This window comes from Monodon monoceros, unplaced genomic scaffold, assembly GCF_005190385.1.
Source record: "Monodon monoceros isolate NGI ecotype Baffin Bay Population unplaced genomic scaffold, NGI_Narwhal_1 Super_Scaffold_18, whole genome shotgun sequence".
In the NCBI taxonomy this organism is placed as follows: Eukaryota; Metazoa; Chordata; class Mammalia; order Artiodactyla; family Monodontidae; genus Monodon; species Monodon monoceros.
In genome coordinates, this window is record NW_021703774.1 from 107109158 (window position 1) to 107126541 (window position 17384).

Genomic DNA, 17384 nt, shown 5'->3' on the forward strand with positions numbered 1-17384 from the left:
GAAATTTTGGGCTTGACTACCATACTGCTAGCTATGAGACCTCATCAAGTACCGTATCTTCTCTGTGCCTTAGTTGTCTCATTTGTAAATTAGGAATAGTAATACCTACTTCATAGGTTTGCAAGGATTGAATAAGAAAACACGTTAATATCCAGAACGGTGCATGGAAAAACACTTTACATCTTTTGAGCACTTAATATTTCTATTTGACATAAAAATGCTGTAATTGAATAAGAACTAACTTAAAGACAGGATTTTTTTTTTTTTTTAAGAATCACTCATGGATCTGTCCCTGAGTATCAGGCAAAGCCTCTACATTCAGAAAAGCTAAATATATTCTGTTAAACTCTGCTTCTCGAACAAGTGACCTTTGTTTATTATTTCCTTTTCTTATTTGCTGATCACTTTTCTGAAATCCAATTTCCATTTTTACCCCTCAGCTTTGTCATACAGTCACTAATTACCAGATCCAATGTAATGTTCTATTTAGCTCTTGCCCTTTTTATGGCATTTGTTGCTGTTCATCACTTCCTCCTCTTTAAAACTATTTTCCTTGGCTTTCCTAAAACTCCCCCCACCCCTGGATTTTTATCTCCTACATCTAGGTCACCTGCACTCACCTGTTACATGTTGATGTTCTTTAGGGTTCTTTCTGCTGCCCCTCTTTTTCTGTGTAGATTCAGCTATCACATGTATGCTGATGACTCCTAAATCTGCCCTGATGTCTTGATCTCCAGGCCCTAGAGTTTATCTCCATTTGAATGTCTCATAAGGGCATATATAAGCCCAGTGAGTTCTACATGGAGCTTTATAGCTCCACTCACTTAACCAAACCCACTGGTAACCTTAGTCCTCTGTTCTCTTTACCTGTGTGACACTGTTATCTGTCTAGTACCAAAGACAGATTTTTATATGAGAGAATAAATGCCTCCCTTTTGTATACTTGTCACCATGTTTGTCGGCCCAACTTGTGAAGTATTTCATATCCATCCTTCATTGTCCTCATTGTCACTGGCTAAGTTAGCCAGCCAACCCCTGACCATTAATTGCTCTGTGCCATAATATTTTTGGGCCAGACCTGCTGAAAATGTGACCTATTTTGGAAACATAATGTGGGAGGAGATTTCTAGGATAATATTGTTCTAAAAGAATTGAGTTTAATGAGTGGCTAGTAGATATTTGTAACCCGCCATTACATATACACTCGGCCCTCCATATCCACAGACTCAACCAACCATGGATTGAATTCAGTCATTTGAATTGAACCCAGATTGGTTGAACCCTTGGCTGTGAAACCTGTGGATAAGGAGGGCTGACTGTATTCATTGTACTGTACTGTCATTTTATATAAGAGACTTGAGCCGCCTCCGATGTTGGTATTCACGGGGGCTCCTGAAACCAATCCGTTTTGGAAACTGAGGGATGACTGTACTTTTTACCTGAGAGTTCGTATTGTTTAGGTTATAAAGTAGTTCAGGTTATAGAGGACACAGTCTTGAGTTTGTCAGTCTTTTGCCAGTTGATTTTAATCTGGTTGTTTGTGCTTCCTATCTAAAAGATGGCACCTTCAGCATGATTCTTTCTACAGGTGCCCTCGGAGAAATAGTGGGCTTGGTTCCAGACCACTACAGTTTTGTGAATATTGCAATAAAGTGAGTCGCATGAATTTTTTGGTTTCTCAGTGCATATAAAAGTTATGTTTACACTATATTATAGTCTGTTAAGTATGCAGTAGCATTATGGCTAAAAACAATGTACATACCTTAATTAAAAAATAGTTTATTGCTAAAAAATGCTATTATCTGAGTCTTCAGCGAATCCTAATCTTTTGCAGTAGTAACATCAAGGATCACTGACTGCAGTTCACCGTACAAGTACAATAATAATGAAAAAGTTTGACATATTGTAGGAATTACCAAAATGTGGACAGAGACATGAAGTGAGCAAATACTGTTGTGAAAAACGGTGCAGATAGACTTTTTTGTTGCAGAGCTGCCACAAACCTTCAATCTGTAAACACGGTATCTGCAAAGCACAGTAAAGCAAAGTACAGTAAAATGTGGTATGCTTGTATTCTGTATCCAAGTTTTAGAAATCTCCTCCTATGTAGGACCTAGCATGTAAAAGCAAGAAGACTTTTTAGAAATCATCAATAAATACAGTCTATCATCAGCTGTGTTATTTTATAATGAGGAGATGGGCTCAGAGAATTTATATCATTTGCTCCAGGCACTTAAAAAAATTATTTATTTATTTATTTACTTATTTATTTCTGGCTGCATTGGGTCTTCATTGCTGCACATGGGCTTTCTCTAGTTTCTCTAGTTGCGGCGAGTGGGGGCTACTCTCTGCTGTGGTGAGCGGGCTTCTAATTGTGGTGGCTTCTCTTGTTGCGGAGCTCAAGCTCTAGGCACACGGGCTTCAGTAGTTGTGGCATGTGGGCTCAGTAGTTGTGGCTCACAGGCTCAGTAGTTGTGGTTTGGGGGCTCTAGAGCGCGGGCTCAGCAGTTGTGGCACACGGGCTTAGTTGCTCCGCGGCACGTGGGATCTTCCTGGACCAGGGATCAACCCGTGTCCCCTGCATTGGCAGGCGGATTCTTAACCACTGTGCCACCAGGGAAGTCCCTCCAGGCACTTTTTGAGTATCAAGAGGAGGCCGGGGTTTGTTAGGCTTTGGAATCAGATACAGACATACCTCTTTTTATTATGCTTCACTTTATTCTGTTTTTGATAAATAGAAGGTTTGGGGCAACCCTGTGTTGTCAGATGATGGTTAACATGTTTTAGCAGTGAAGTATTTTTTAAGAAAGGCATGTACATCGTTTTTTTCAGGCATAATGTTATTGTACATGTAATAAACTACAGTGTAATGTAAACATAACTTTTATATGCAGTGGGAAACCAAAAAATTTGTGTGACTTGCTCTATTGTGGTGATCTGGAACCAAACCACAGTATCTCCAAGGTATGGCTGTACCTAATCTTTATTCTTACCTTGCAGGGAAAACAGCTGGGTTTTCCTTTCTATCTTCCAGGTTTGCAACTGGGTAAGGTATCTAACCTCCCTGAGCTTCATGTTTTTCCATCAGTAAAGTAGTGTTATATCTACTCCTTCCTAGGGCTGTTGTAAGGGTGAGTGACGTGGCTGGTGAATACATCTGGCAGCTACTAAAGGCTCAGAGCAGCAGTTCTTCTCTCCTACCGGCTTCACATAATTAGCTAGAACAGAAGTTCTTAATTCCCTGTCCTTGATCCTTGGCAAATCTGTGGATGGCTTCATGGATCCTCTGAAACTGTGGCCAAAACTGCCTGTTTTTGTACTTTTAAGTGGGAGGCTCAGAGGCTTTGAACTCTGTGACCCAAAACAACTTAACCTCTGGGTTGGCTGTTGTCAGGCCTAGAACCCCAGGGCTCTTGATACCTCATAGCCAGACTGGGTAGAATTTAGAATTGCTTGAAATATTTAAGGAACTTTGTGTGTGTGTGTGTGTGTGTGTGTGTGTGTGTGTGTGTGTGTGATTTCTTGGTCCCACCCCAAGTTTCTGAATCTGTAGGTCTGAAATGGGACTTGAAAATTTGCATTTTTAACAAGTTCTCAGGTGCTATTGTTGAGGCCTATAACCAGTGATTGAATTTGGGATAAATCATTGAAAAAACTGTTACAGATACATGATTACATTATCACAGAACAGATTCATGAATTATGTTTAGTTTCTTTGTTATTTCCATTGCCTTTAGTAAATGTCATTACCTTTTACCTAATTTTGAGAATGAAATACCAATAAATGACAATTGTTTTTTAAATTTTATTTGGACTTCTTAGCTGACTTTCAACTTTACAAAGTTAGCTTAATGTGCTTTTTTTTTTTTTTTTTCTTAATCCTCTTTTAAGAATGATTGCTGCAATTCCTCCCTCTGCCCTGGAAGAATTTGAAGCTGGTATACTGTCTCTAAATTATCATGCTCTTGATTGATACATCTAATTGCCTTCCTGCTTCTCTAAGCTGGCATCACTCAAGACTCATTTGAAAGCCTTTCTAAGTCACAGCGTGGCTAAAGTGTTGATTCTTGTCTGTCATAATATTACAGTAGAATACCTCACACTAATACATCATTGAACTTAGTTGACATTCATTCAGCAAACGTTATTGGGTTCCATACTGACAGTGGGTCAGTTATGATACCTCACACCAAAGCAGGGTACAAACAATATGCTGACAGGCTTGCTGACCAGGAATGCAGCTTAGGTGGTGAGAGAGAAGTTTCATTACAGTTAGATCTGTACTACAGAGTTAATGCAAAGTGTTCTGGAAGCACAAAGAGAAGGGATGGCAGTTTGGGGAAAGCCTGACAATTTGGGCTCTATATATTGACTAGATTTTTCAAAAAATTTTTTGAATTTCTGTAACATTTAATATTTTGTCTGCTTTTATACAGTTCACATTCCAGTTACTCAATTGGAATAATACTATTGGATTATACTTTAGTCTCAAGGCGAGGTGGTAGAGAAGCAAGAACCTGTGTGTGTGCTGGGTTTGAAAAAGCAGCTCACGTATTGTGTATTCCTTCCTCTCCTACAATAAAGATAGTAGGGTGTGTAGTTAAATGTGCTGGACTCTTATGGTTTGATTCTTGACTTTGTCATATTCTAGCTATGTGACCTTGGGCAAGAAAGCTGTCTGGACTTCAGTTTCCTCATCTGTAGTGGGGTGAAATGATTATTTGAGTTATTGAATCAGTTAATATGTGTAAAATGCTTTAAATTTACTTGTTTCAAGTAAATCGTTTATGCTTAATTATTCTTAAAATTAGGTAGAATCTCATTTGATAAACGTGGTTGTGAAGACAGTGTGTGTACATTCTGCTATAAAAATGTGAAGAAAATTTTAATATAAATAGCTGTATTCAATTCTCATATTAGGTCCCATGAGAAATGTAAAAATCGTAATTAATAGAACTGAAGATTCTTTAAAGATCATGTAGCTCGACCTCCTGAATTTACAGATGTGGAAACTGAAAACCAAAGAAATCATGGCCTGCTCAAGGTTGCTCAGTGTATGATGGAAGTGGCTGTGGGAACCGTGGTCCCTGGCTCTTGTCTGGGGCTCTTTCAGAGCCTCGTGCAGCTTCCCTGAGGTGGCAGTGCCCTGAAAAAATGAGTTTAATTGGAGAGCCAAGACCAGAACAGATGAAAACATGAGCAGGAAGAAGTCATTGTGTAATGAAATGCTGGATGGTGTGGCGTAGGCTCTAAGAACATAATGTCTCACTTCACCAGCTGCGCTCCTGAAGCAGAGAAACACACTTTAGTAGCTGCTTGAGTCACAGAAGGTTGCTAGATTGAGAGCATTCTTTTTTGAAAAGAATGTTAATAGTTATAAATCAAAGTCAGCCTCCCTCTTCTTTCTTCGCACTGTGTTTAGATTGTAACTGAGCTGGAGGAAGAGTCCACCTTTGCCAGGCCAGCCAGTACTCTTGTATCTTCACTCTTTGCATCAGTGGGGGGGAAGCCTCCCTGATGGGCTGACTCCCCACAGACATGCTCTGACATGGCCAGGGTCAGTGTGAAGGCTGCAGCACCCTTGCCCACTCGTATGTGTGAACACAGGGCGGGGGCGGGCTAGGTGCTAGAAGTGTGATTGATCGATGGGGGGCATGTTTATTATTTGTCTACACTGATATTTCCACTTTTAGAGGGCAGGGGTGCTACTGTCTGGGATGGAGGTGGCAGTGCATCCATACACATTGTCTTAGTAACTGTGCCTGAATCCACTGCCTCTAAAAGTTTTACAAAATAATAAGTGCCCTAGAACATTCCAGCGGTATAAAGGTGTGCTGTAGAAGAAGTGAAAACGCTGGCCCACCTCTCACTACGCCCGAACGTCCCATTCCCCAGGAATGTCCTTGGGAACAGTTTGTAACCTTTCCACACCTTTCTCCTAAATATATTTAGATAGTTTGATTTAGCAAAAGGTGGTGATCAAACTATTCTTGTTTTTCATAACATTTTTTTTCATGCCATACGTGCAGGTCTGCTTCACTGAGATTGTATCCCTCAGCCCAAAGGGAAACGCATGAAATATTTTGCCGCAATTTGCGTCTTCACCCTATTTTGTGCAGTCTTTGCCCAACTGGGAGATACGATCTCATGAGTGGTGGCAGGAGATACTGCTCCTGGGCCTCTCATCCATGAAGCAGCAACACATGAAAGTTAAGAGAATGGACTCTGGAGTGTGGGATGGGGAATATCCCCTGGCTCTGCCACTTGCCAGCTGCGTGACCTTGGGCAAATTATCTAACCTTTCTGTGCCTCAGTTCCCTTATCTCTGAAAAGGAAATGATGTGATAACATGTAGGGTTGTTGTGAAGGTTGCCTTCATGAAGTATGTAAAGTGTTTAGAACAGCACCTGGCACGTGTTTGTTAGATCAGCCCCCTAGGTACTCTGTACTTGGTTTTTCACCCCTTACCCCATTAAATACCTGTAACCACCCTACAGAGTAGATAGTATCACCCTGTTTTCCAGGTGAGGAAACCAGCTCGGTCAGGATACGACCTGTCCGACCCAGGCCTGTGAGGCTCACGTGGTTTGCACTGTGCTCCCCAAACTGTAAATCCTCCTCAGAGCCACAGCCTCAGCAAGGGGGTAGATGATTAGAGGGATACCAGATGTTCAGTTTCAGCCATTCAGATATATGTTAAAATTTAATTTATTTCTGTGGAAAAAAATCTGTACTATTATGCCACTCAGATGAAATCATTTGGATTTTAAATTTGTAAAAAGTAGGTTCTAAGAGGTTGAATTTAGTATTTATCTGTACTGAGATGCATAGACGAATGGTTTTGTATTAGATGGCAGAGGTATTTGTAATGGAATTGAAAGCTATAGTCTCCTTCGGAACAAAATTATAGTAGAAGGTGGTAATTTTTTAAGTAATCATAATGTATTTGGTTTTTGAGAATAATAACATCTATTAAAGTACACAGATAACTAAGTTCTTAAGTTTTATGACTGAATTTGTAAGGACTAATGTTTAAAGATTAAGTTCTAACAATTTTATTTTCTTAACCCAACAGTTGGGTAACTCTAACTTTGTGAGAGTTTAGCAAAGACTTTAGTTGGTTATTTGTGAAAAATCCTGTGTAATATTTAGAAGTCCAGATGGTATCATGTTACTACCTTCCTGTATAATGAAAAAACTATTATTTTCTGATACTTGATTGAAGTTTGTTTTAGAATTCTGATTAGATAGGCAGTTGTGCCTTCTCAAGTTTGAACTTCAAGTGAACTTGAAAAGAACACTTAAAATAGTGTACTGTATGAAGGAAATCTTGTAATCAAGACATCACTTACGTTTCTGCCAAGCTCTCTTTCCGTGGGTAGAAGTGTTAGGAGAGATTTGGGGGATGATGAAGAGTAGTACTTTTCTCTAAAGGACTCACATCTTGTGCATCTTTTCCATTGCTGTTTCATTTATCCACTTTTGCTTGCTGGAATGAATGTGCTAATTTATCATCAGTTATTTACTTGGGTATTTGTTGATTATTCTATTAAGATGCGCGGCGGGTATAGAAATGGAGAATGTGACTAAAGAGTCTAACCAGGAAAGATGAAATAAACTAAGGAGGACCTAGAGAATAGAGTTTAATGGCCTGTGTGGAGGGGATGATGGTGGGTGAGCTGTGCTTTGAAGAAGCGTTAGTTTAGGGGCAGGTGAAAGAAGAAAGCACCTGTGGAGCACACAGGCTGGAGTGAGTGTGCCGTATGTAGGACTCAGTTCATTTTATAAACATCTGCTGAGCGCCTGCTGTGTTTCAGGAGCTGTGTGTACAAAGATGAATACATTCCCCACCCTGTAGAAGTTCATAAACTAGTTTGGGAGACATCCAGCTATAATAATATGGAGGGAGTTGTTGTAATACTGCATGATATCATTGTCATATACCTGATGGGTTGCTTTTGTAGTGCATGGTATCACTTTAGTTATGTTTCAGCAAGAAACATGTAATTATGGAAGGGACTCAGAAATGTAATATATATATGTAAATATATGTAAAAACTTACGTTATCTATTGCTGCATAACAAATTACTCCAGAGTTTAGCAGCTTAAAACAACTGGACTTTATCTCCCAATTTTTGTCCATTGGGAATCTGGGTGCCACTTTGCTGGGTGCCTGTGGCTCAGGGTCTCTCACTAGGCTGCCCATAGGTGTTGACCGAGACTGCAGGCATCTCAAGGCTTGACTGGGGAGGATCTGCTTCCAGACTCACTCGCCTGGCTCCTGGCCGGCCTCAGGTCCTCACTGGCTGCTGGCTGGAGACATTGGTTCCTTGCCACATCAGCCTTTCATGGGGCTGCTCACAACATGACAGCTGTGACAGCTTGCTTTCCCTGGAAAGAGGGATCTAAGATACAGCGAGTGAGAAATGACCCCAAATGGAAGGCATGCCCTTTTTATAACCTAATTTGGAAGTGAAATCCAGTCCCTTCTGCTTTATTCTGTTTGTTAGAAGCTAGTCATGAAATGCAGCCCACACCCAAGGAGCAGAATAACCTAAAGGTGTGTACAGGAATAACTGGGGCCATCCTAAAGGCTGCCTGCCCCAAAATTCTATAAGCAGTTAATATATATTGAGCAACCCTGAATCTTTGGGGTAGAAGGAAGAAGAAGAACCAGGCAAGGAACTTTTCTGTTGGAAAAAAAACGTATAATTAACCTGAATCACAAATGTTCTTGCTAAAGATCCGTAAACTTAGTTTTGATGTTGTCTTAATATTTATTCTAGGAATAAATGGTAAAACGAGTAAATTCCACCCTCATTAAACTTTCTGTGGAAGTGATCTCATTTCTGGGAGTTGTTTTTATGCCTTTTTAAAGCAAAGTAATCATAAATGAGAAAAAAGCTATTGTTTGTGGCATAGCAGAGAAGTTTACAAGTGTACCTCAATTTAAGTAGTAGGTAAGGTCCTTTAAGAATTGTGTGTTCTTAGTGGAATCATTTAGAATGAATTATAGGAACTCAGTCTTTTAAAGAACCTTGATGGAAATCTTTTATTATATTCTACTTTTAACATAGCTAGATTAATTGATTGTGTGTACGGTGTTGAAAGGTTGAATGGTAGAGAGAAAAGAAGCACACTTTTGAAGACTGTGATTTGTGTCCAGGCTTCACAACCAATTAGAAGTGTGACATCAGGCAATCCTGTTGACTTCCCTGAGCTCAAGTTTACTGTCTGTAATATAGATAAATACACATGAAAGAAAATACTTTGACATGAAGAGTGATAGTTTTTTTTTTTTTTGAAACTTACTAAAATCTTCATTTTCTTTCAGAAACAGTATAATTATGTTCAAATGTCACACTGCTTCCCAATTTTCTGTCAGGATCCTAACCTAGAAAATGCTACTCGGTAATTCTTAAGTTCAGCATAATCATTTTACTCAGAAAAGACGAGAGTACCCTTGCTTATTTTACACTCAAGTATGTGACGTTGTACTTGGGGCCTATAGCAACATAGAGGCATGCCAAAGTAGCTCTTCAGAAATAGTGAGATAACATTTTTACTGAAGTAATTGCAATTTTACTGAATTAGTACGATTTTCTGTTATGAAGATTTACTGGAATGTACTTGAGAGAAATACTTGGAACAGGGAAGTTTATTATATGCTTATATACATGTTATCCACTAGGAGGGAAAAAAACTGTGTCTTTCTGATGTGTCGAATAGGAGATAAAATTCTTACTTATGGATTACTTTATAGATTTTTTTCCTTTAATTTATTTGAAGATTGTTCCCCTTCAATCTTGGATGAATGAAATGACTTTTACAGGTTGTTTAAATCCTTTAATCTTCAGGTTTCGCTCATAAAGTTCACTCATTATTTTGGGAATTTGGGCAGCTACTCTAATTAATGGTATATTGAGAGAATTGGGGGTTACAGATTACTTGAACCAAAGCACAATTAACTGGTAACTGTTTTCCTTTCTTCTTCTGTGATGAACCTATAGTAACAGTGCTAGCATAACCAACCTTGTTTTTTACATGACTTGTCGTGGATAATCATGTCCACTATATAATGGTTTGCTATGACATGAGTAATATGTAATAATAATAATTTTTATATAAAATATGGAACTTAATTCCGTGTTCCAGCACCAAGCTTTAATGGAGTCCTCCATGGCTGCTTTTAAAGCTTTCAAGTTGAAAGGGACTTGTGATGGTATTAGGTTTATTCAAAGCAGAGATACTTCTGTTATCTTTCTTATTTTGCTTCTGAAATTAATATTGACTTATTTTAATATAACATAATAGTTTGTAACCTTCATCAATGAAATTTTAGCTATGATTGAGCTAGAATAGAATACTTTGCTTAAATTAGTCTCTTGGTTTTGGGATGCATATTGATGAGTCTTAAGTCTCTGTTCTTAGAAAGACTGGTTGGGTAACTTTTCTTTTATCACAAGCCTCATTGTGTGTAATTTGGTGCCTCATTGAACAGAAGAGGATACATAGAAACTTTTTAAATGGTGTGAAATTATATACTCTTCCTAAGTTTTGTTTCATAGCACTTCAGAATGGAGTTTTGGTTTTCACTTTGAGCATTTAACTAGACCTGAATATTTTGCAAGGTTTTTTTGTTTTTGTTTTTTACAGGACAGGGGGAACAACTTACTGGTGAAACCTGGAGACGCTGGAGAACTAAATTCACAGACTGAGAGTAACTGACTTAAATTACAGTTTTAAAGTATGGATATGTAGTAGACACATATTGTGTTTAATAATCTTTCTGTATGAGGAGAAAAGGCACTTAGGCACACTGTTGTATTTTCTAGTGATGTCTGTCTCAGGTCTTCTAAGGATTTATGTTCAATCCTTATTAAGAGCAACAATGCATTTTGTTACAGGTTTTAGAATCCTGTCATTTATACCAAACCGTCAGATCTGTGTCTAAGTGATGATGATAACAACTGATATTAATTACGTGTGTCCCATATGCCAGGCAGTGTGCTAAATACTTTATGTGCATTATCTCACTTAATCTTTAGGGGATAATGGCAATTTACCAGTGAGGAAGCTAGGGCTTAGAGAGGTTAAGTAACTTACCCAAAGCAGAGCCGGGTTAGAATAGTTGGATTTATTGTCCCTTGGGTCCTGTTTTGCTTATAGCCAATATCTCTGAAAACCAAAAGTAAGATCATTTGTCTTTCTGGATGCAGATTCAACCTTCATCCTGCTCTTCCTGTTGCTGAAGGTACCCATTTAAGGTCACTGGGAAGTGCCAAAGAGTTCAAGGTGCTCTTCTCAAGGCACATGAGTAGCAAAATAGCAAAAGATCAGTGCCAAACTAGATACCCTTCTGTGTGCATGTGTGTGTGACATCATAATGTATTATATGACACAATCATTTGCACGAGTATATATTTTATGTTGCTATGTAATCTAGGAATTATTTGTCATCTCTCTTTTGTCCTTGTTTCAATCCATCTGCAAGTCCTGAAGGTTCTGTCTCCAGGACACATCCCTAATTTATCCATGTGTCTCTGCTTCCACTGTCCGAGACGTAGTGCAACACTGGTCTTCTTGCCCGAACAAGAAGTTGCAGTCGCCTGATTTCGTCGGCGCCCACTATTGCCCACCTATAATCTCACAGGGTAGATAGAGTGGCCGTAATGATCTTTTTTAAAGCCTAAAAAGAGATCACGTTGCTTTCCTGCCTAAACTGCTTTAAGAGCTTTTCATTGCAGTTTAGAGAAAATCCAGCTTTATACATCTATTCTTGCTTACTGTGCTTCAGGCTTACTGGCCACTTGTATATTTTTAATATGTACCAAGTTCTTTCCATCTTGGGTTTTTATACATGCTGTTTCCTCCACCTGGACTCCTCTGGTCATTGACCATCTTGTAGTTGATTCCGTATCATTTAGTTCTCAGTTCAAATATCAGCATCTCTACGCAGCCTTCCTTGACGGATCTAGATACCCCCCCACCCTAATACTCTCGTTACTGTGTTGTATTTTCTTTATTGTCATCACTCTGAGTGTGATGTTACTGTAACTTATTGCTTACTTCTTACCTGTTTCTTCCCTACCTGAATGTGGACTTCCTGAGAGCAGGGCTTCTCCTATGCCTAGAAAAGTGTGCCTGGCACATAGCAGCACAATTAAAATTGTATTGAATGAATGAAAAATTTCATGTCACTTTAACATTATATTGTGAATATTTCCCCACAGTCTTAACTATTCAGAAGAGAGGTGGTAAACTCTTGATCTACAGTCCAGATCTGGCCTAAAGACACATTTTATTTGGTTTATTAAACAGTAGTGGTGTTTGAGGTATAACTGCCATTCAGTCAAGTGTACAGCTTCATGAATCGTCCTGTTGTGTGTGCCTAAGTAGCCACCTCTCAGATCAAAGCGTAGGTGGTGCTCTGATCTCCCCCTTCCAGCTGTTCCCCCTTCCACTGGATAACTTGCGTAGTTACTCTTTTTAATTAGCGTCTAATATTTAAAAATTGGGAGATGTCACATAGAAATCCAGAATTTCAACATTTCTTAAAAAATGGAAAGATGTATCAGCATGGGAATTGCTTTCTTTTTTGGCCACAATTTATTGTGGCTGGGAAGCAGCTGTCCAAAGTGTTGACATGTGTTCTCCAGTTTGCCTGTAGTCTTCACCTCTCCTCTTCCTATCCCTGACCTTGAAACCAATTTCCAGTTGCTGTTTATAATTTCATTTGATTTTTTTTTTATGGTGGAGAAATAGTTACTACTTCCATTATCTCTGTAAAAAAGTGGAGGCATCGGGCTTCCCTGGCGGCGCAGTGGTTGAGAGTCCGCCTGCCGATGCAGGGGACACGGGTTCGTGCCCCGGTCCGGGAAGATCCCACATGCCGCGGAGCAGCTGGGCGCGTGAGCCATGGCCGCTGAGCCTGTGCGTCCGGAGCCTGTGCTCCGCAACGGGAGAGGCCACAGCGGTGGGAGGCCCGCGTACCGGGAAAAAAAAAAAAAAAAAGTAGAGGCATCAATGATAGACTAAAACGGTTATGTGTTTCTTAGTCTACTTTATTCATATGCATTTCTTAACTTTTGTGTATGTGTTAGCCACCCTAATTCTACATGGCTGTGTTTAAAGGTTACACGGTATTCGAGCATATAAATGTATTATTTATGTAACCAGTCTCCTACTGTGGAACATATATGTTATTTCTGGGTTTTTTTTTTTTTTTTTGGTATTGTAAAGAACAATATGTAGGTGAATCTTTGTGAAAATTGTTATTTTATTAGGATAAAATTTTAAAAGAGGAATTCCTGGATCAAAATATATTTTCATTATTAAGATTTTTGATACATATTGCCAGATTGCTTGGTAGTAGTATAAATTGATCTAATTTTTCTGGAGAGCAGTGTACGGGAGTATTCATTTCACTACGTCTATGCCAACACTAGGAATTGTAATTAAAAGTTTTGTTAGTATAGTTAGTAAAAACAACAAAAAATGGGAATGCTGGCCAAGAAATTTTTCATCTTTTCATCTACATAAGTAGGAATTGTACTTTAAAGGGTATAGTTTGGAAGTATTTATTAGTTAGTACAATTCTGTACCTTATATTGTGAGTCAGATCATGTACCATGTACTTTGTGTATGAAGTAATGCGAATACCTTAGTATAACTCGAGAAGCCATTTACCTTGATTCTTGCACACACACACACACAATTATTATTATTAAGCTCTACCATGTTCTGTATGAGAGTACAGGAGAGTAAATAATGCAGAATCCATCTGTTTTGAAGTACATACAACTAATTCTTACACATTGGCTTTATATTTGCTTTCATATTTTTAATTAGATGCTGTTATTCTGTGATTTGTTTCCTAAGGAGATGCCTACATAGAAGAGTGACAGCAGCTGGGCTGAACGTTTCACTGCTGAACTGGTTCCTCAGGTATCCTGGCTCTGGCGATTGCTATGGGAGATTGGATGACTGTTACAGATCCAGGTCTGTCTTCAGGTAACTGAGTTTAGAATAGTTGTAAGCAAAAGCAGTAATTATAAAGGTTAATTTTCAATGACACTGTAATTACCAAAAATATTGAAGATGTAACTAGAGAGAGACATAAATAGTTGTAAAATATATAATTTTCATCTTCAGTAAAATTATCACGGAGAGCTAAGTATCGTGCCTGATCAGTGGGGTTAAGTGCTTTGGCTGACGAGTTGATTACTTGAGGAGGAGACTTTTCTGCATTTGAAATAAATTCATTGGCTACTCCAGCACATTGCTCTGATTTATTCCTTTAATCAGATAACCTTTGAGTGCATAGACAAGTGGCTTTTATCTATCAGTTTCATAAATCTAAAGTATTGTAAAGTAAGATAGTATATTGTAGCTTAACATGCCTTTTCTAGGAGCACCACTTTATTAGTTGTATCTTTTTGGAAAAAATTATATAGTTTTCATACAAAAACCAGCTTTGTCCTAATTTGAAAAAACTTAAAAATATTTCTATAATTCAAAATCTTTGGTAATGGAGACTTTGTTGTTAGCTTTGCATGCATTTTTACAAATTATTTACATAAATGCCTTTTACTGATTCTTTCAGAAAGCAAATATATCTCTCAATATACCTCAGAAACAAAGATGTCTCCATCAAGTTTATACTCACAGCAAGTGCTATGCTCTTCAATACCTTTATCAAAAAATGTGCACAGTTTTTTTAGTGCCTTCTGCACAGAAGAGAATATTGAACAAAGCATTTCATATCTTGATCAGGTAACATGTTTTGTTTTTGTAAGAAGCAATAAATAACATAAATCATGTTATATAATAGAACATATCAAAGGTATGAGAAAAACTTGTCAAGCGCAAGTACGTTACATATTGGCCCGGGACTTATATTAGATTTGCAGAGAACCTTGGTGACCATCTAGTCTAGATACACGAGGTAAACGTTTTTGTCTGGATCAGGTTGGATCCCCCATCACCCCAGGGGCTCCTCCACGGGGAGTCTTACCCTTATTTTACTGATGCAGAAACCTAGGTGCCTTCTCCAGATCACAGGTGATTGTAGAGCAGAGGCTAAAAGAGCGCAGTTCTCTTAATTCTTTGTCCTTTGGCATAGGTGCTACTTTCTTAACTATCTCAGGTTAGTTTTCTTTCTCAGAAAAGATTTCTGTCTTTTGTTTATTTATTAAGTTGTCCGGTAACCAACTTTTAGGAAAACATTTTCTCCTACTAGGAATTGACTACTTTCGGTTTTCCTTCATTATATGAAGAATCCAAAGGTAAAGAGACAAAGAGAGAATTAAATATAGTTGCTGTTTTAAATTGTATGAATGAGCTACTTGTACTTCAGCGGAAGAACCTTCTAGCTCAGGAAAATGTGGAAACACAGAATCTGAAACTGGGAAGCGATATGGACCATTTGCAGAACTGCTATGCAAAACTTAAGGTAGAAATTACATCTCAATCTGTATTTCAATGCCATTGTTATGTAGTTTGAAACTATAAATTTTCATTGGATTTATTTAGCAAACACATTTTAGGGTTTTGTTTTTTTTAAGTTTTAGGATTTTTTTTAAACTGGAAAGTAAAACTGAATGTAATTTGTACAAATCAGTTGTGCTGCTTCCTGATACTATCTATATCGAAGGCGACGATTTTATGAACTGTTTAGTGTCTTGCTGAAACTGTAGAAAGTTAGATTAGGAAGTACTTATATCTGAGGACAATAAAATAAGGATTCTCCCACCCTATCCAGTCTTGCTTAATAAAGTAGATGCTTAAGTTAAAATAGTCTTATTGTGAGAGATTGCATCAATTTGATTGCATCAAATTTCAAGAATATTCTTGAGAGCATCTACGCCCTCTAGGAAAAATCTTGAGCTTACCGCTTGCAAGGCAGAACTGGTGTCATGCTGTAGTCCCACCCTTTTTGACCTGAAGTGTTCTGCTTTGCTTGGCCGCCTGTCTTCTTCATACTTAGCTCCAAGTCATTTTTGGCTCTTTCTCAGAGTGTGCCGTAGAAGTGTTAAAAAGTATTAAAAAAGAAATTATGAAAATGTTCAGTGGCAACATCACTGGAATAGGTAAAGAGTCTTTCAAGAGATCCACTTTGAAGGTCTTTTGTATATACATTAAAAATCGGTATTTAAATTAAATAAAATTTGATATTCAAATTTAGGTAAATTTTGTAACACTATAGTATCAAGCTTTATAGTAATTGTTTTAAATAAACATTTTGTGTGGTGCTAAACTTCAATTTTAGGTAACAAACCCTAGTTTATGTAACTTGTTTTTACTAATCTTTTAAGGATTCAGTTGCTCTGCATCCTATGTTAATTTTAGTCGAAATTGCATATGAATGTTTTAGGAGCAGCTGGAAACCTCCAGGAGAGAAATGATTGGTCTTCAGGAAAGAGACAGACAGTTACAATGCAAGAACAGGAATTTGCATCAGCTACTGAAAAATGAGAAAGATGAGGTGAGTTGTCAGTTATTGCAGATAAAGTTTAAGTGAATTTTTTTTTTTTCTTTTGGAATTTGAGGTGACCATAATGGTCACGACTTTAAAACAAGAAAGAACCATTTGTTCACCCTGTGTCACATTGGCCTGGAGAAACTGTGTGTATAGTGTCGTATCACATTTAACTGAGAGGCCAGGAGCCCTCCCCACCACCCTCTCCCCCAAGCGCATCCATTTGCCCTAGTAGGTTAGTCCAGAGCTCGTGACATCCCAGTGTCCTATACCATCTGTCATGGACTCACAAGCACTGTTAATTTTTTGTCAGACACAAGGGCGCTTTAAATGCAGATCTTTTATTCTCTGCTATACCTTCACTTATATCTGGAATGCCTTTTCTTGCAGTATCTTAAATGTCAACATTGTTTATCCAGTCAGGCAATTACTTGACTAAATGGACACTCAAGTTACTGTTTAAAAAAAGCAATTCAGATTAAAAATCTCATTTTTAGGCTGAAGACATCATAATTCTAATCTCATTTTTGCTTTAGTGATTACTTAGTATTTGGACCTATAGAGTTAGTGCATTTGAAATTATCTTTCAATTTATGTAAGAAGAAATCATTATGTTTTTATTGCTCTGCAGTTTGATTTCTGACCACGTGATAACTATAAAACCATAACATTTTCAGTGTTGTGTATGTTGCTCACTATAATTAAAGACTTTTAAGGGAGCATATTTCTTTAAGGACCTTGTAGTGATTTAGACAGATTTGTTTTACCATATTTGATTATTTAGTAGTATATTTAGTAAGTGGGTAGGAAGTATCTTAACTAAACCACAAGGTTACTTATACTTTTCCTTGAGTTATTTCACAGAAAATTTTGACTTAATCTGTTGATTATACTTGAAATGTT

At 38.0% G+C, this 17384-nt stretch overlaps 1 protein-coding gene across 4 annotated transcripts in view; it reads left to right on the forward strand.

Moving 5' to 3' along the window:
- SSX2IP (SSX family member 2 interacting protein) overlaps nt 1-17384 on the forward strand; it is a 39807-nt gene that overhangs the window by 3869 nt on the left and 18554 nt on the right. For 3 of the 4 annotated variants that reach the window (XM_029231046.1, XM_029231048.1, XM_029231045.1), the window contains exons 2-5: nt 13883-14014; nt 14607-14776; nt 15243-15455; nt 16377-16487. In XM_029231046.1, the coding sequence (XP_029086879.1) occupies nt 13972-14014; nt 14607-14776; nt 15243-15455; nt 16377-16487 (537 nt within the window). In that variant the 5' untranslated portion in view covers nt 13883-13971. Of the gene's footprint in view, nt 1-13882; nt 14015-14606; nt 14777-15242; nt 15456-16376; nt 16488-17384 lie in introns of those variants that run through there. The other variant, XM_029231047.1, reaches the window with a different exon arrangement.